General features: G+C 43.7%; 1 protein-coding gene across 1 annotated transcript in view; it reads right to left on the bottom strand.

Moving 5' to 3' along the window:
* Positions 1–19,799, bottom strand: part of LOC149796293 (ribosyldihydronicotinamide dehydrogenase [quinone]-like) — a 90,544-nt gene extending 70,745 nt beyond the window's left edge. The window contains exon 1 of the mRNA XM_089960938.1: positions 19,598–19,799. Coding sequence (XP_089817064.1) covers positions 19,598–19,769 — 172 coding nt within the window. The 5' untranslated portion in view covers positions 19,770–19,799. The remainder of the gene's footprint in view (positions 1–19,597) is intronic.
* Between the last annotated feature and the right edge of the window lie 709 nt (positions 19,800–20,508).

The raw sequence follows: 20,508 nt of genomic DNA, 5'->3' as shown, positions 1-20,508 counted from the left end.
AGCCGATTTCGCTCGATGGGTCTTAGACCCCGTCGACAAGACGTGGAGCCAAGAGGACATCGTACGTTACGGAGATTGTCATCGTCATGCCACGGTGATGGCTCACAATTTCTCCGGATACGATGGACAGTTTCTTCTCAGATACTATACGGAACAAGGCACCGAGCGTCCTAAAGTGACTTTGAACGGAGCCAAAATCATTTTCATGCAAGTGGGACAAGTGCAGTTTAAAGATTCGATGAGTTACTTGGCCATGCCTTTGAGTCGAATGCCTAAAACGTTTGGAATGACAGAAATGGCTAAAGGGTATTTTCCACACTTTTTCAATACGGAAGCCAATCAACATGCCGTTCTACCCCATTTACCCGAGGCTCACTATTACGACCCCGACAACATGCGTACCGAACAACGAGAAGCTTTCTACGCTTGGTACCAGGCTCACGCCTCGGACCCTTTCGACTTTCAGGAAGAAATGCTAAAGTATTGTCGTTCCGACGTGGACATTTTACGGCGTTGCTGTGGAAAATTTCGAGAACTGTTCATGGAACACGGAGGGGTCGATCCTTTGAAAGAAGCTTGCACCATTGCCAAAGCGTGTTCCTTAGTGTATCGACAACGATTCATGCCTGAAAACACCGTGGCTGTCATCAGCCCTCAAACGTCTCACTTTGTCAAACGTCAATACTCGGTCAAAGCCCTACGTTGGTTACATTACTTGTGCGACAAGGAAGACAAATGGATTCAGCATGCCCGCAACGGAGGGGGCGAAAAGACCATCGGAACGTATTCGGTCGATGGCTGGGACTTAGAAAACCCCAAGATCGTGTACGAGTTTAACGGTTGCTTATTTCACGGATGTCCCGTCTGCTACCCTGACCGTGGCACTAAAAATCAGTTTTTGCAACGAACCATGGAAGACTTGTACCAGGACACTTGTCAGCGGCGCCTAAAGTTAGAACAGCAAGGATACCAAGTGGTGGAAATGTGGGAACACGAGTACGATCACCGTATCAAAACCGATCCCGAGTTTAAACGCCTCGTGGAAAGTTACCAGTTCATGGACCCGCTGAACCCGAGGGATAGTTTGTACGGAGGAAGGACCAATGCCACCTGTTTGCTGTACCAAGCCGACGAAGAGAAAGGAGAAGAAATCAAATACTTGGACGTGTGTTCGCTGTATCCCTACGTGTGCAAATATTGTCGCTTTCCTGTAGGGCACCCGCAATTGCTGACGGAACACATCGACCTGGTCAACATTCGACAATACGAAGGCTTGATCAAGTGCAAAGTTTTGCCTCCCACGAACCTATACCATCCCGTCTTACCTCACCATTGTCAAGGCAAACTGATGTTTCCCTTGTGCCGTACTTGTGCCGAAACGTGCAACCAAGACCAACCTTGCCATCACAGCCAGGAAGAACGTGCCTTGACGGGAACCTGGGTCAGCGTGGAATTGTTCAAAGCTCTGGACATGGGATACCAACTGTTAGAAGTGTACGAAATTTGTCACTTTCCCAAGACACAACAATACCGCAAGGGTGACCCCACGCAGAAAGGCATTTTCGCAGACTGCGTGGATGCCTTTTTGAAACTGAAACAAGAAGCCAGCGGCTATCCTTCCTGGTGTCACACTCCGGAAGACCAAATAAAATTCAAAGAGAAATACTACGAACAAGAAGGCATCACTTTAGACCACATCGAGAAAAACGAAGGCAGGCGATCGTTTGCCAAAGTGATGTTAAATTGCTTGTGGGGTAAAATGGCACAACGACCGTGTTTACCCAAGACGGAATATTTGACAGAACCTTCCCGCTACTTCTAGATGATTCACGACAAAACCAAATACATGAAACACGTGGACGTCGTTCGAGAGAATTTGATCTTGGTCAATTACGAAGAAGATCTGGACTTTGTACAAGACGACCCTTTTGGAAATGTCATCATTGCGGCTTACGTGACAGCCCATGCTCGCTTAAAATTGTACGAAGCTTTAGAACTGTTAGAAGAACGCGTCCTGTACTTTGACACGGACAGTTGCATTTACATCCATCACCCGATTCAACATCACCCTGACATCGAAGGAGACCGTTTAGGAGCCTGGACAGACGAGCATCCCGACGACAAGATTCTAAGTTTCGTCAGTGGTGGTCCCAAAAATTACGGCTACGAATACCGGGACAAACAAGGAGAAGTGCACACGACGTGCAAAGTGAAAGGACTGACTCTGAATTATCGTACCAGTCGAGTGGTCAACTTTGGGGTATTGAAAGAAGCCTTGCAATCGGGAGAGGATGGAAACTTTCAAGTGACCACTCACCAACCGAACAAGATTGTACGTTTACCCACTCACCACATCGTCAGTCGACCTTTGGAAAAAGTTTATCAAATCGTGTACCAGAAGCGAGTTCGACTTCCCAATCATTTTACCTTACCGTATGGACACGTTGGTATAAAACATTGGTTGTAAGAGGATAGTCACCCACCAGAAAGATGACTTCGCCACAGCAAGAATCGAGTGAGAAACCCGATGAGAACTCCAAGTTCAAACCCTACCATTTTCCAGTCTTCTTACCTGACTATTGTGATTGTGCCCGTCGATTGGACACGTTTCAGAAATGGCCTACGGATAGGGAAGGATTACCTTCTTCGCATGTTTTAGCTAGAACAGGATTTGTCTACTTGGGACCTGAGTCAGGATTGGGATACGAGGTACAGTGTTTCGCTTGCGGACTGAAGTTACGAATGGATCTATGTATCTATAAAGATTCAGCTATTCTGGAGCATACTCGATGGTCTCCGCACTGCCCTTACCTTTCTATGGCCTTTCCACCCATCACACTACGGTACAATGTTGACGGTACCTTAGAGACGGTACCTTCCAGAACAGGACATAAAAAACGTAAAAACGGAAAGATGTACAAGCTGGAGACTGCATTGCGACTAGTATAAAAAAGGGCTATGGTCAAGATCGATAGTTCATTGTGACTACCAAGACCGAGCGAACAAGATGAATACTTTGAAAGAGACATCGTTCCAGTTTGGGGATTGTAAAAAAGTTGTATCTTCCTCTAGTGTGACTAATACTGGATGGATAAGACCCAGGCATTGCGACGGAAAATGTCCGGAAGGAAACTGCGATTGTCCATGTGGTTACCATTGTAATTGCATAACGGAGTTTGCAGACGAGTGCGATTGTGAGCCTTGCGATGGATACGATGCTGTACCTTGTGACCTGAGCGATGCCGTAAAGCATCATGGGAACTTTGTTCTCACTGCCCCTATCATGGAAAGTGATGCTGTGCGTGTCAAACCTGAGGGATGCGAAAGCGATGCCGCTCGTCCTCTTAGACATTTTACCGGGTTTAAAGGGGAATGTCGACCTTCACGTTTACCTCCCTACGGATGTCATCCAGCCCTGAGCAAACTCCTGTTCCTGTCACCCAACCCTCATCGAAACGAACCTGTGAAAGACGAATATTCGTTTCCTGTGCGTTTGTCGGAATACTGCGACTTTGAAAATCGTCTTCAATCGTTCAAAGGAAAATGGCCAAAGTATCTGGGAGGACCGACCCCCGAAGAATTAGCCAGAGCCGGATTTTTCTACTTGGGCGAAGGAGATAAAGTCAAGTGCTTCAGTTGCGGTGTGTCACTTCACCACTGGGAACCGCAAGATTCGGCCTACGTAGAACATGCTCGATGGTCACCGAATTGTCATTACTTACCTTTAGTGGGACCGAGACATTGAAGTAACTTCTTACCATAATAATCTGTTCATGGATACTTTACAAGAGAACATTCGTGCTTTGCCTGTGGAGTTGAGAGAACGCATTTACCGAGAGCTGGTCAAAATACAAGTGAAACGTAAAGAACAATTGCATCCGTTACGTCACCGGTGTTTGAACCACTGGTACCTGAAGGCTATACAAGGATTGATTCAATTGAAAGTGTTCCATCGGACAGACATTGATCAACGATCCTCTAGTTTTAAAAAGGATTGGTTTGGTATGGACGATTCTACCTACATCATTGTAAACGTACTGCATCGAATTCCAGAGGAAGAGTTAACGAATTACCAACATCTTGAACACAATGTCAACTTAGTGAAAGAGGAAACTTCTGAACGAATTGTAATGTGTAGATTAGTGACTAAAGGATTTAAATTCGACACTGAAGTGAAACCATGTTTGTGCAAACAGTACATTTCTTGTGTCAGACCAAAGAGGATTTAGTATAACCTATTCATGGATACTTTGCTAGAGAACATTCGTGCTTTGCCTGTGGAGTTGAGAGAACGCATTTACCGAGAGCTGGTGAAAATACAAGTCAAACGTAAAGAACAATTGCATCCGTTACGTCACCAGATCTTTAACCACTGGTACCTGAATGGTATAAGAGAACTGATTCGTCAGAAATTGTTTCAGTGGTCAGACCTTGTTCAACACTTTGAGTTAGTGAATGATCGAAATGTTCATGATTTTGGTTACTTCGAGATTCACCTACAGCAATACACTGAGGAAGACAAGTTAAAGGATTATCAACATATTTTACGTGGAATCTACTTTGAGGAAGAGGAAACTTCTAAACGAACTCTGAAGTTTCGGTTACAGTATGCAAGATTTAGATTCCCTACTGGAGAACGAAGATCTCTGGCTAGAAAGTACGTGTATTGTTTCCGAAACAAAGAGACTATAAAAACAGGCTGCCATGCCACGACTTATGTCACATGTCATCCAACAGATTCCGTGGAAGGAACTCAATGACCATATTCAAACCGTGGATCATTACCATCGATTATTACAAGAACTGTATCCATTCAATTTGGGACGACAAGTGGTGTGTGTCTTAGTGACTTGTTTTTTGGGATTTCGTTTACCAGCCGATTCTTTGTGGACTCTTTACGATCAGTACTTACCACCTCCATGGCCTTAAATTGTCACGAAAAACTCCTTTTGCTCAAAGCCTTGCGTTTTCATCTGGATACTTCTCGACCTCTACGGGAAAAAAAGATTCGTCAACTTTTAGCTACCCAAGACGTGTATGACGATGTGTGTGTAGCTTGTGACTTACATCCCCATTGGACAGATGTCCGTGCCTGGAAAGAATGGGATTTTGAGGCTTGGACCCAAGAAGTGGCCCAGTATGCACGAGAGTTGTTCAAGGAAAAAAGTTACTTTTCAACCCGTGTTAGTGACGGTGCCAGAAGAACCCGTCACCCAGGACAGGACTGTCGTGGACAGGCCTGAAAGACCCTTTCGGGAGGACACTTGTGTGACCTTACCCCCTGTTGAACTGGTTAGAACATTACCCAAAAGATGTGGTTGTTGTACAGACACTTGTGTTTATTCCACGTTCATCGTTATCATGTGCCTTTTATCCTTGTACTTAAGCCTTTGGCTTTTATCTTTTTTTGTCTTTCGTATTCATGTTTGAAAAAAAACATTCAATAAACGTGTTCTGAAAAAGTATATAAACTCTTGTCTTCTTTGTTTTTCGTGTCACAAGTGACATTTCTCACACCATGGCTACCTCTACTGTCTCTGCTCCCTCTTCCTCTACTGTCAAAGTCATCGACGAACACTTAGATCGTGCCAGTTGGGAGGCTTTGTATCTTCGCCATCCCTTTAACATGCTCATTGCTGGACCTAGCGGTTCAGGCAAAACCGAATTCGTCAAACGTTTGATTGAACATAAACATCATTTGATCGATCGGCCCCCTCAACGGATCGTGTGGTGTTACAAAGAGTGGCAATCGGCGTACAGCCTCTTGCGAGAAAGTCAAGGAGATTCCATCGTGTTTGTGGAAGGCATTCCTAAAGAAGACGACGGCATCGTCTCTGACTCCCGTCAAACCCATTTGGTCATTTTCGACGACATGTTAGGAGAAGACGAAGAAGAAATTAAATTGTGGTTCACGCGCAAAGGGCATCACCGTAATGCCAGTGTCGTTTACATCACCCAAAATTTGTTTCAACAAAGTAAAGCCCATCGCACCATCAGTCTCAATGCGCATTACGTGGTCTTGTTTAAAAGCCCTCGAGATAAATCGCAAGTGCAAGTCTTAGCCAAACAGTTAGGAACGCCTTGGCTGACTCAGGCGTACGACGATGCCACTCAAACACCACACGCCTATTTACTCGTCGATTTGAAACCTACGACCCCCGAGGATTTGCGATTTCGTACCCACTTGTTTCACCACTGGTGCCAAGACGGAGGGCCTGTCCTGTACACGTCTCCGTCCTCGACTTCATTTCACTCCCCATGAAAAAAAATCTATAAAAACCTCAGACCCTTTTTCGTCTGTCTCACACAGTGTGAACATGACGTCCCTTCAGTCGCATCTTCCCGTCAAATTGATTCGTGCCTTTTATGGCATCAGTCGAGAAAAAGATCCACAAACACGAGCTCGTGTCTTAGAAGCTAGTCTCAAAGAAGTCTTACGATGGTTCACGGTGACGGCACGTCAATTACTCCAAGGAATCATTCAGATTCCTCATCAAACCCAACGCTTTTTCGATCGAAACAAAGTCGCTTTGGTCCAACTGGCCGATCCCCGCATCGATACTCAAACCAAAAAACAAATCATTTTGAAACCTGGAGGGAGCGGTACTCTAGGAGGGGTCATCATTCGCTCACTCTTAAGATGGGATACTAATGCCCCCTCCTCTGACCAGACACCACCACCACCCCGGAAAAAGAAAAGAAGCCCCACAGAAAAAGAAACAGAGAAAAAGTCCCCAGAAAAAGAAAAGTCCACAGAAGAAGAAAACTAGTCGCAAGAGAGGCACTTCGGCCAGGACGCAACCTTACACTCGCAAACCACGACCTGCCACGGCAATGACTGCGTCTCCGGCAGCCTCACGTTTGTCCACTTCTCCGTTGATGTCACCAGGAACTGAAGAGTACTTGGAGACGTTGATCACACCAAGAACTTCTCCGTTGATGACCCCCAAAAGAACTTCCCCAGTAGCAGGACCCTCCAATTTAGCGGCAGTGGCTGCTGCTCACAAAGTACCTTCTCCCAAAATCAAAGTCCATGAAAGATCGGGCATGTTACAAAGTTTACTGGATTTGTCCAAGCAAGAACTGGCTCGATTTAGTCCGTTACGTACCCCTGCACGACGTGTCATGCCTGCCCTCAAACTGATACGACGTAAAGACAATCAGTGGCGACGCGTTCCAGTATAAAAAAGGCCTGTGACCGAGTAGGGTATCAGTGTTTTTAGGTGCTCCTAAAGACTCAAAGATGTCACCCTCCAGAAAACCCCAAGGAAAGAAAAGGAAAGGACTGCCACCACGTTTAGCCAAACATGGGGACCTGTTATCTGTCCTGTCCAAAGCTTCTCCACCCCTACGAAAAAAACTCATTCAAACGGCCTCCAAAGAGGTCATCGATACCGTGTGCGAATGTTGTTTGAACGTTTTGAAAGGCACGATCCCTTTGTCCAAACACCAGAAACAATGCTTAGGCAAACATCGTCACGTTCTTCGGAAAATGGTTCAAAAGAAAATTCCCATTCGTCAAAAAAAGAAGATGTTGGTCCAACGTGGAGGCATTTTACCTCTCTTGTTAGGCCCCATACTGAAAGGAGTCTTGGGAACCATGTTGGGAGGACTGGTGGGAGCAAGATAAAAAGGCCTTCGGAAGTCCCAAGATCTCAGAATTGACCCCTGACAACCCCATGGAAGGACGAAAACTAGCTTTAGTGCCTTACAAACGATGGATGGAATACCATCGGTGGCAAGAACAACGCACCCCGCATTTACCTCCCAATCCCAATCTGAGCGAGATGTCCCAGTTACAACACGAATTGCAATCCTTGATGGATCGCCAAGATTTGTCCGAAACAGAAAAATCGCAAAAGTACGGTCAACTCTTGCAAAGACTGCAACTCTTTCACCAGAAAGCTTTAGACGAAACAGCTTTACCCACTCTAAAAGATTTTAAGACCTTGATGAAAAGTCCAGCACCATCACCAGTACCAGTACCAGTACCACCAGTACCCGTGACCAAGACAGAAAAAGGAGAAGAAGAGGAAGGGTTTCAAACTCCACCAGAAAAAGTACGCAAGTTAACAACACCACCTACCTCCAGAATTGGATGGATTAAAAAGATGATGGCCACCCTTCTTCCTCACAAGAGAAAAAGAAAGTGAAGACAGAAGTGAAGACAGAAGTGAAACAAGAACCGATATCCCCCGCTCAGACATCCTCCTCCTCATCTTCGACACCTATTGCCGGCCGCACACGCAAAGCCTTGCAATCCAAGAAAATACCCCAAGAGAAAAAGAGTAGCATCCTCCAAGAGTGGGTGTCTTACTAACACACCAACCAACACAAAAAATGGAAAAAGTCTTAGCCAGCATTTACTACGATCCCTCCCATCCTGCAGGTTACGCAGGAGTTCAAAAATTGTATCGTGCTGCCAAAACGCGACTGAAAAGTCTCCGTTTACCTCAAGTGCAACGATGGTTACAAGAACAAGCTACCTACACTTTACACAAACCCATTCGACGCAAGTTTGCCAGAAGTCGCACCCGAGTGGAAGGCATCGATCATCAATGGCAAGCCGATTTAGCCGATGTCTCTCATTTGGCCAGCTACAATCGTGGTTACAAATATTTGTTTTGTGTCATCGACGTCTTTTCCAAATTTGCCTGGGTCGTGCCCTTGACTTCCAAATCGAGCAGCGAGTTAGTGCGAGCCCTGCAACGGGTGTTGAAACAAAGCGGTCGTCACCCTCTTCGATGGCAAACGGACAAAGGCACCGAATTTCTGAACCAAGCTTTCCAAAAAGAATTAAAGAAACGTGACATTCATTTTTGTACCACCGAGAATCCCGAAACCAAAGCCAGCATCGTGGAACGTTTTCAACGCACTTTGAAAGAACGCATGTGGAAATATTTTACGCATCACCACACTCTGAAGTACATCGACATCTTACCGCACCTGGTGCAAGCGTACAACCAATCTTACCATCGAAGCATCGGACGTGCCCCGCAAGACGTGACCCCCGAGAACGAAGTGTTGGTGTTTGAGCGCCCGTTTGGTACGTCCCCGACGAGGGCTGTCCCCAAGAAAAGTGGAGAGTTGACCGTAGGAGATTGGGTGCGCATTGGCAAAACCAAACGCACTTTCGACAAAGGTTACTTACCTAACTGGACGACCGAATTGTTTCGCGTCACTGGACGAGTGCATGGCCGTCATCCTGCCGTCTATAAATTGGAAGACATGAACGGAGAAGTGCTCAAAGGAACGTTTTATTTGCCCGAGTTACAACGTGTCACCAAAAAAGAAGACGACGTGTACGATATCGAAAGCATTCTCGAACGCAGAACCCGTAAAGTGGGCAAACGACGTTTCAAAGAAGTCAAAGTACGTTGGAAAGGATATCCACCCAGTTTCGATTCTTGGATCGACGCTTCGCAAGTCATCGACTATAAAAAGAAGAAGTGACCATCATGCCCTTTCACACAGCAGACGCAGCTACGTCGACCACTCCTTCTTCCCCTAGTTCTTCTGTGCAAGATTTACAAAAACAGCCCTTGTGGGTGTGGTGTGGAGAACGTGTGCCTAAAACGCAAATCGTCTTTTTCTGCCAAATCTTCGTGGTGTATTGTGTCATCGGGGCAGCCATCGCCAATTTGAGTTTGCAACAAGGAGACAAACAATTGTGGACCATTTTATTGAGCAGTTGCATCGGTTACCTGCTTCCTAATCCCTCCCTGAAATTCTCCTCGAACGGGAACCTTGTGTCCAGTGCCAGTGTCAGTCACCAGTCCAACCACAACCACAACCAGAACCCCATTTTGGGCGGAGAGACGCCTCTGACGTCCAGTAACCCCTCGGACAGCCACAGAACTCTGGAATTATGAGTCACCAAAACCAATTTTACTTAACCTTACCCAGTGACAGTTCCATGGAGGTGTTTCCCAACAACACGTTGTGCTGTTACACGGCCAAATTACCTCAAGCCATCCCCTTAGATCACGAAGCCCATTGGGAAGTGGCTTTAGTAGAAATGATTCACCCTACACAAATCCAAAACATCACCGAAAAGCAAAACACTTTTGAGGTGGAAATCCTGAACGAACAATTGCAACAAGCCATGAATGACATCGGGTTTTCAGGGGACACAAAACAAGCCGGCAATCCAGCCTTCAAAATCTACACCTTTAAAATTCCGGCAGGGTTTTATTTTAGTGGCCAACATTTGGTGGACACTATTGCGAACAGGTTCGAGTTCGCCTTTGGCAAAGCCCTGATCAGAGTCAAAAAAAGTGTCACCCTGGAGTACCATAAAGTGGCTCGTCGCTTACTGATGAAATTTCAGGATACTGAACTGTTGTCCTTCAGGTTCAATCGTGACTTGTTTGATATTTTAGGTGGAGACACAAAAATGGCTCCAAATTTTAATCCGAAGATCAACAGCAATATGGAATTTTACAAGTATTTTCGATTACCTGTAGAACTGAATCAAGGACTGAATTTGATGTTCGTGTACTCCGATGTGGTGGAGTATAACGTGGTGGGACACACCTCCGTGCCGTTACTGCGTGTCATTCCTTTCAAAGTGGATAGTACCACGACCAGTCACCAGGAAGGTGGGAACACTTACCACGTCCACCGGGAATTTGTCCATCCTCACTATTTGCCGGTCAGCAAGTCGTATTTGGACACGGTCAACATTGCTATAAAAGGAGATCTGGGACAAAATATTCCATTCACCAAAGGAAAAGTCACGGTGAAACTCCATTTTCGAAAACGGTTCTCTCACGACTCTTAAGTCATGTATCCAGTGTACCGAGGGGTGGCTCAACAGCGAGGACACGGTTTAGGAGACATGTTAAAATCAGCCTTTCGTTCGGTGGCCCCGGTGTTGAAACCGATGGTGACACGCGGATTGCACGCCTTGAAAGATGCGGCACTGACGCAAGGCAAAGAATTTCTCCAAAATGTCATCATCGACAAACAAAGCCCTAAAGAAGCCTTCATGAGGGCTGGCAAAAATGTCTTGCTGCAAACGGGTAAAGACATTTTAGGCCGACGAGACACACCTATAAATGCCCTGCACGCTACCGAGTCAGGCATTCAGCAAGGACAAGGCAGAAAAAGACGACGCAGAAGAAAACACCCTTTCACCAGACTTCAAGCGAGAAAGGCCAAGAAAAGAAGAACCGTTCGAGACTTAGACATTTTCGATTATTGAGACACAGCAACAAAAAAAATGATGCACCGAGAGTCTTGCGCCTGTTCCAAGACGGAACTGGATCTGTTTGCCATGCCTCCCACCATGATGACGATGCAAGAATCCCAGTGGGTGGAATTTCACCCCGTTTCCTCATTGACAGCCTCAGCTCCCATTGAGTTTGAAATCAAAGGACAGCCCGAAGATTACATCGATCTGAATAGCAGTTACTTGTACCTGAAAGTCAAAGTTGTCGAAGAAGACAATTCAGCCCTAGAAAATACTGATGTAATAGCTCCCGTCAACAATTTCATGCATTCCTTGTTTAGCGGAGTGGACTTGTACTTGAACAACAAACTGGTCAGCAGCAGCATGGATACTTACCCTTATCGTGCCTACCTGGAAAATCTCTTGACGTACGGAATAGACGCCAAGAACACTCATCTCAATGCCTGTGTGGTATGGGAAGCTGACGATGCAGACCAGTTTGAAGAATTCAAAATTGATACAAAGGATAAAGATAAATCATGGAATGAGGGATTTACAGAACGAAGAAACAGAATCATAGAAAACAAAAGTTTAGAACTGATGGATCGTTTGCATTTGGACATGTGGTTGCAAGAGAAATATTTGCTAAACGGGGTGAATGTCCGCCTGAGACTGAATCGTAGCAGTGCCGCTTTCCATTTGATAGGTAGTGACGCTTGCAAAACTGTCATCGAGGAAGCCAGGCTCTACGTACGACGCGTAGAAGTGTTACCTAAAGTGGGTAACGACATCAGTCAAACATTGAGCAGAACGACCGCCAAGTATCCCATACGACGCGTGGAAGTGAAAACTTTCACCATTCCTAGGGGACAGCGATCCATGATCAAAGATCATCTGTTCCAAGGACAGCTACCCAAACGTTTAATTCTTGGTATGGTCGAGAATAAAGCCTTCAACGGAGATTTGGGTAAAAATCCTTTCCACTTTCATCACTTTGGCGTGTCCAAGATCGAAGTCAGTCGCGATGGCAAGACCTTGTGTACCCGACCCTTTGAACCTGACTTTGCCAACAAAAATTACTTGAGGTCGTACTTGTCCCTGTACGAAGCCACCGGACAGTTAGGAACCAACACCAGTCACGGTATTACGTACGAGGATTATGCAGGAGGCTATGCTTTGTGGGCTTTCAATTTCACTCCTGACCAAGGCAGCGACGAGGGACATTTCCACCCTATAAAATCTGGCCAGATTCGTGTGGAACTTCAGTTTGCAAAGTCACTGGACGAGACAGTGAACGTCCTCCTGTATGCAGAATTTGATAATACGATAGAAATCAACAGTTTGAGAGAAGTCATTCTAGATTACTAGAAACCATGGAAGACTGTTCTCCCTCTTTACCTAGTGGAGAAACTTTGGACATGAAATGTGAGGAGACTGTGGAAGAAGAAGAAGTGATCATAATGAAGTCGAGATGGCCAGAACAAGAAGCCCATTTAGTCTCCTGTTTTGCCAAACACTTGGTCGATAAAATGACGGAATTGATCAAGAAAAATTGCTATGGATGCCAAAACGATCATCCCAGTCAAATTCAACACGATAAATGCCTGATGTTAAGTCAAGAAGAAAAATTGGACGAGTATCTGGACGAAGCTTGGAGTCTCATCTCAAACAAGGACGTGTTGCACCAGTGGTATAAAGACTTGCGTGAACATTCTTGTCCACCATTAACCACTCAAGAGATCCATCGTATCGAAGCTCTCCTGAATCAGAGTGAGGAAACAGAACGAATAACCGTTTATTCGTCAGACATTTTCAAGCAAAAAGTCAGGATCGAATTGACGACTTATTATTACCTGTGAAGAAGAAGAAAAAAACACACAAATCAATGGATACCTGGGAACTTTATTACCTTTTAAACCACAGTTCGTATACGGCTTCTTGGAATCCTGTCGTCTGTGCTAAAGATGAACTTCCTCATCGCAAACCTAAAGACCATCAAGCTTACGTGATCAACACGGACGACAGTCATCTCCCAGGAACCCATTGGGTAGCCGTCTACTTTCCTCAAGAAGGATGTGTGGAATATTTCGATTCGTACGGATTGCCCCCTTTGGAAGACGATATCATCGACTTTATGAAAAGAAATGCTCAAACCACCCGATTCAATAACGTGAAATTACAAGGCACAGATTCCTTGGTGTGTGGACAGTACTGTGTGTATTTTCTGCATCATCGCAGCCTGGGCTATTCCTTAGAACATTTAGTGACTCATTTCGATCCTCGTTCTTCTTCGAGAAACGATGTGAAAGTAGATCGATGGTTTTGTGACCATTATGCTTATCTTTTGTCTCAAGCTAGGAAACGTAGTGTCCATCAATGGCCTAATGATTTCCAACAGTGGAAATCACAATTTCATTCACAACGTTGTCAGCCCTGTTTAAAGTAGATTGTCCATTGAGAAAAAATGTTGTGATTTGAAAAAAATTGTTTGATGTTATAATGTTGGATTATTGTTAAAAAATGTTAGAGTTGTTGTTTAGTGTTAAGTGATTTTTGAATAAAAAATGTTGTGTTTTGAAAAAAATGCCTTTGTGGTTTGTTTAGCTATAAGACTGTTGGATTGATGCTCTTTGATTTCTTACTATCCCTCTCATGACACTCACTGAACGTTGCGGCTCGAAAACCGTGTGGGGGATGTTTTCCTTCACGTCCGCGCTTTGACTTTAAGAACCGGGGTTGTTCCCAGTCTAACCATCCATTGTCGACTCATCCTCCTAAGAAGATGTGTTCCAAACTAGCTAAGCTCAACGAAGCCTACGTGAATTTGCATAGAGTCAGACACAGTCTGATACCGAAGCCAGAAGAAATAGAGAATGTGAGAATGTTAAAAATCACTGAAGACCTGATAGAAGAGCTCTTCAGAGAAGAAATGAACAGGGAAAAAGAAGAATGGACAGAGAAGTACAGACTTCAGAGACAGCAGCAACAGCAGCAACAGCAGCAGCAGCAGCAGCAACCTGAAGCTGACAGAGGCTTTGTCGATTGCCGTATCGACACCAAAGAGTTCTTCTTCTCTTTCCGAAGAAGCAGACCTATCGCCAGAAAGTCTATCCTCAGAGGACATCGCATTCTTAGAAACTAAAAAAGAATGCCATAGCAAACAAAAAAACAGCCCTTTTCAGGGCTACCCAATACTCTAGAAAAGAAATAACTATCAATTTGCCAATGTGTGTAGGTAGAGTAGTGTGAAAATAAACACTAACTCTTTATTAATAGTGGAAGTGTATGTGTTTGTGTGTTTGTGTGTTTGTAAGTGATAAAGTAGGTTGGTGTAGATAGTAGATTAAAATGATGTTTGTTTTTTGGGGGTCTGTTTGAGGTGTATATTTGGGGTTAGATTGGATTGCTTTGCGTATGTGGGTAGTCTATTGAAGTGATTTATAAAAAATTTTACAATAATGATGGGTAGCATAAAAAAGTGAGTGAGTGTTTCTTTTAGGTCCGCGCGTTGTTTTTTTGGTCACGATCTAGGTAAGATCAATTTTATGTTATTAGGGGATGTTTTCCATCACGTCCGCGCTTTCACTATAAATTGAAACTCGCTGGGCAGTCTAGCTACCCTTGTTGATTGATCAACACCAAAAATGAACACGAGACTGGAGAAACTGTTGGAACTTCATGTGCATCTGGAATATGCCAGGCGCATATTAAATGAACTGGCCGCGGAAGCCATTGTCGAGGAGGGAAGGATAAGAGAGGAGGAAAGAAGAAACAAAGAAGAGGAGGAGAGAAGATATAAAGAAGAAGAGGAAAGAAGATACAAAGAGGAGGAGAGAAGATACAAAGAAGAGGAGGAGGAGGAAAAGGAGAGAAGAAAAAATTTCAGAATCCCAGAGAGCGAAAATTGGGATTCTGAAGCGACATATCCTGCCTCTGCTCTCTCCCCCCAAAAGGTAAAAAGTAACTGGGGGATAAGATGTGTATGTGGTGCCAGGCCTGGAAGGTGCCACCATTAACCAGGTGTCCATGAAGTTCCAAACAAAACAGCCCTTTTCAGGGCTACCCAATACTCTAGAAAAGAAATAACGATCGATTTGCCAATGTGTGTAGGTAGAGTAGTGTGAATATAAACACTAACTCTTTTTAAAAGATGTGAGGGTATGTGTTTGTGTGTTTGCGTGTTTGTGTTTGTAAGAGCTCAGGTATGTTTGTGTGAATAGTAGATTATGGGCTTCTTAGCGTATGTGGAGAGTATAGTTTGGGTTATATTATATGAAATGAAAAAGTAGGGGGATGTTTTCCTTCACGTCCGCGCGTTGTTGGGTCATGATCTAGGTAAGATCCATTTTATGTTTTTAGGGGGATGTTTTCCTTCACGTACGCGCTTTAAGTATAAGAACCCACAGTATTCGTCGTTCAAACCATTCTTCATAGAAGATGGCTTCAAACCACCTGGATAAATTTCAATCATTGCAAGACGTCCTTGACAATTTGGGAATGATAGAACAAATGCTCGTACGACTAGTTGAAGATCACTATTCTTATAGTCCGCATAGAGTAAAAATGGAAATTAATAATTTAAGAAAAGCAAAGGATATGATAAGTGGTGTGATGAAGGAAATAAAGGAGGAGAAGGAGGATGAAGAGGAAAGGACAAGGATGAGAGCATGGAATGAAAAAATTGAAAAAGAAGAAGTAAATGAGAAGAGTTAGAAAGAAGAAGAGGAGGAAGAGAAGAAAGAAGAGGAGGAGAAAAAAAAGAAGAAAAAGAGTGTAGGTGAGAAAATAAGAAGTTGGTGGAGGAAAAGAAGAAATTAGAAGCAGAAGAAGAAAACCCAAGGGCCCTTTTCAGGGCCAGCCATATTTCTCGAAAAGAGATAGCCTTTCCATTGCCTACCCCTTTTTTTAAAAAATCCCATGTTCCATTTCCCTTGACGCTATACAGTCCCACCCTGTTTAAATTCCTTTGACGCTATACAGTCCCCTATTCCCATGTTCAAATCCCCTTGACGCTCAACAGTCCCACGATTTTTCTCCATGTTAATTTCCCTTGACGCTATATGTTCCCACGATTTTTCTCCATGTTAAATTTCCCTTGACGCTATATGTTCCCAAGGGTATTTTTAATGATAAGTCCCATTGACGCTATAATATCCCCTTTCACTACTAGCAGCTAACTATAATTTTATGCTACACAGCTACCATTTCACCGAAATAACCTGAAAGGAAAAAGGACTGTGGAAAAATGTAAAAAAAAGCAGAAGAAAAAGGGGAACTTCTGCTAAAAATGCCCTTCCAAGGGGTACCAATCATACCTCTTATCCAGGGAACCATTTTGGCTTGGTATCACGTTTCGATAAAACTATTATGTACACTAACTTGATCCGTCAATCCACCGGTCCAAAAATTCAAACCTTTTATGACCTAATAGAGACCAAGCTTTTTATATGTCGCTCAGACATATTAGTTATTACAAATCTGTAGGGCATCTACAACGTACACTATGTACTAGAATTTTTTCGATAGTTAGGACGTAGGAAAACTGTACAACTTGTTTTGATTTGACCCAATTGCACAGGTGGCTAACACATTATTGGCATTTTTTATTGTCCATTAGTACAACTAGACTAAATCTGACTAAGTACGGACTGACGTTCTTAAAAGTCCACGACATCCATGGCTGGCTTGCTGAGTTCCTTGCCCGCTTGCCTCTTTCGGACATCGTATAACGGCGGAGATGAGGAACAATTTCCACCCGCCAAAAGCTAGGCGTCCCGATGTAACGTCATCGTTGCGACCAATCGCAACAGGCGTTATATACTGCTTGGGTCGAAACATAGTACAGAAAATACGGACTGAAATGAACTCATTGTTAACACGAGTGTGTGTTGAGCCCATTCCCACTCATGAAAGCCCTTCATTCAGGTCGTTAGAGACATATGGTCCTACGACCTGTCGGTTAAATTAGCAGTGCTCCTTGAGCACATAAACGTTTGGGGGATGTGGCACTAATTCCATCCCCAATGAACATTTAGCATCCCGCTGTGCGGGAATCAACCCGTCGCACATGCCCTTTTGGGCGCACGCGACGTAAATCCAAGCAATCGATCAATCAGTTAGTACCAAACCATGTGTAGGTCCCCTAGTGCCAAACTATGTGTAGATCCCCTTAGTACCAAACTATGTGAGTAGTGAAGTGGGTCACCCAAGCCTCAATGGGAATTAGCATTACAGGACCCCCCTGGGTCACTCTAGCCTCAATGGAAATTTAACATGGGAAAAAATCATGGGTCACTCTAGCCTCAAGGGGAATTTAACATGGGAAAAGGTCTTGGGTCACTCTAGCCCCAAGGTGAATTGAACATGGGGAAAAAGTCTTGGGTCACTCTAGCCTCAAGGGGAATTTAACATGGGAATAGATCGTGGGCCTGTATAGCGTCAAGGGAAATTTAACATGGTGGGTCTGTATAGCGTCAAAGGGAGTTTAACATGGTGGGCCTGTCTAGGGACAATGATGGTAGAAGGCCAAACACAACAGAGACAGAGACAGACATACACTAGTAAAAGCCTGAGATTTATATATAAAGCATTACTAAGACCTGAAATTTTGCTGGGCTGTTCAAAAATTTGCATAATTCTAATGATGCTATAAATAGCTATAATCAAGAAATGCTCAGCAACAAAATGGATGTGACTAAAAGTAACGTTAAAATGACGAAATTGTCCCAGAATTTAAAGGAAAAGAAACATATCCCCGAAAATTAAATTACAATGGTTTAGACTAAAACGGATAAAATTAGTAACTACTTACAATATCAACTTGTGTGACGATCGTGGATAAACACCCATGTATCTATTTATAGCTATAATCAGCTAAAATTCCTATAAAATCCCACTATCTATTTATACTACAACTTGTGGGTTATTCCTTTGGAAAACCCCACTATCTTTTTATAGCCTCAGCTTGAGTGACGTTCCTGTTTATGAACTCTAGTACATATGTATAGCTACAACCTGTGGAAAACCCCAAGTCCATATTTATAGTCTCGAAATTTCCAGCGTCAGTGACGTCACTGTACTGAACACTAGGGGATAAATGTCAACAGTGTTGCAAGTGGCTGACCTGAATACGCGCAACTGCAGGTAGGTAGGTAGAGTGTATCTGATAGGGATAAAGTGAGTTTTATAGGGACAAACAGAGACCAATACACACACACACACACACACACACACACAACGTACGCGCGCAGACACACGTCTGGATAGTATATTTGTTGGGTTTTTCCTCTTCCCTGTGTGAATAGTATATTTTGGGTTTGTTTTTTTGTTCTTCCCTCTGTGGTGTGCGTGTGTGTGTGTGTGTGTGTGTGTGTGTATTGGTCTCTGTTTGTCCCTATAAAACTCACTTTATCCCTATTAAATACATTCTACCTACCTACCTAAAGTAGCGCGTATTCAGGTCAGCCACTTGCAACACTGTTGACATTTATCCCCCTAGTTTCCAGTACAGTGACGTCACTGACGCAGGAAATTTCGAGACTATAAATATGGACTTGGGGTTTTCCACAAGTTGTAGCTATACATATGTACTAGAGTTCATAAACAGGAACGTCACTCAAACTGAGGCTATAAAAAGATAGTGGGGTTTTCCAAAGGAATAACCCACAAGTTGTAGTATAAATAGATAGTGGGATTTCATAGGAATTTTAGCTGATTATAGCTATAAATAGATACATGGGTGTTTATCCACGATCGTCACTCAAGTTGATATTGTAAGTAGTTACTAATTTTATCCATTTTATAGTGTGTGTGTGTGAGTGTATGTGTGTGCGTGTGTCTGCGCGCGTACGTTGTGTGCATTGAGGCTAGGGTGACCCACTTCACTACTTATGTGTAAATCCCCTTAGTACCAAACTATGTCTAAATCCCTTTAGTACCAAACTATGTGTAAATTCCCTTAGTACCAAGCTATGTGTAAATCCCCTTAGTACCACACTATGTGTAAATCCCCTTAGTACCAAACTATGTGTAAATCCCCTTACTACCACTCTATGTGTAAATACTCTAAGCACCACAGTGTAAATCCTCTTAGCAACATACTATATAAAGACCCTTAGTACCAAACTATGTGTAAATCCCTAAGTACCAAACTATGTGTAAATCCCTGAGATACCAAACTATGTGTAACTCCCTTTAGCATCACAATGTGTAGATCACCTTAGTACCAATCCTGCTGTTGACGTAGTTATGTAAATTTTTAACATTTTGTTTTAATTTCATCTTTTAACTATTTTCATTTTGTTCTTACTAGCATGAGTTTCTTCTACGAACTAGTTTTTTCGAATGCTGACTGTAATCAGCGCTACCACATTGAACATTTAGCGGACCCCCCCCCCCCCCCCCCCATTCCCCATGCTTCCTCACCTGTGAAGTGGTGTCTAGAAGCAGTGGGATCAAACTGCATTGCGTACAAATCTGATACCTCCACCTCGCAGCCATTTTCCTTCAGGGTTCGTACCGCTTCATCCTTAAGAGTCCCGTTAAAGGACCGGGGTTCCTGGTGGGCGTATACTATTAACACACGTTTGGCCGCCATGGTGGCTTGTATACATTTGCTATACAGTTGCAGTCAGGTGGCAGGGTATAGTTTCGTAAATTTCTTAACTTAAGGCTGTTGTGTGACGTTTTCAGCTATTTTGGTTTACTTTTTAAAGATATGGATATATTTGTGAACTTGGTGTTTTGGGCTTGTGTTGTTCTTGAAATTGATGTCAGGCATTTGCACCTTTCATAGTTACTCCGCATTATGTTGACAGTGAAATACCAATAGTCGGCTAGGAAGAAGAACTAGCCTCCCATAGCGGTAAGGGGGCAGGGTCCAGTTTTTATGTACAAATTTAATGCCGCAATCAGTGACCTAGTATAAAAAATCATAAAAAATCAAATACACAAGTGAGGTCAAAAAGGTCCATATTTTTAGATACCTATATTAAAACAGAGCATAAGAATAGTATTCACTTGACCAGAGAAGTCAATGGCAGTTCATAGCAAGAGGTTTATGCACCCCAACCCCTATTTTATACCTGCATTTTTCACATCCAAATGCCATTTTTGACAGCATGTAGTACTCACAATGCAAACGCAAGCCCTTTCCCTGGATGAAACTTTTGAAAAACATTGTCTACTAAATAGTTTGATGCAATTCAGAATAGTTGTCATCCAAGCCGTTTTTGAAATACTCGGCTTGCCTTGAACCCACGTGTCTACTGCTATGGGAGGCTAGCTCTTCTTCCTAGCCAACTATTGGTATTTCACTATCAACATACTGCAGAGCA

The sequence above is a fragment of the Sinohyriopsis cumingii genome, chromosome 6 (genome assembly GCF_028554795.1).
Source record: "Sinohyriopsis cumingii isolate HCF-2022 chromosome 6, ASM2855479v2, whole genome shotgun sequence".
Classification (NCBI taxonomy): Eukaryota; Metazoa; Mollusca; class Bivalvia; order Unionida; family Unionidae; genus Sinohyriopsis; species Sinohyriopsis cumingii.
The sequence above is the reverse complement of the archived record's forward strand: the minus strand, read 5'-3'. Positions and strand labels throughout refer to the sequence as shown.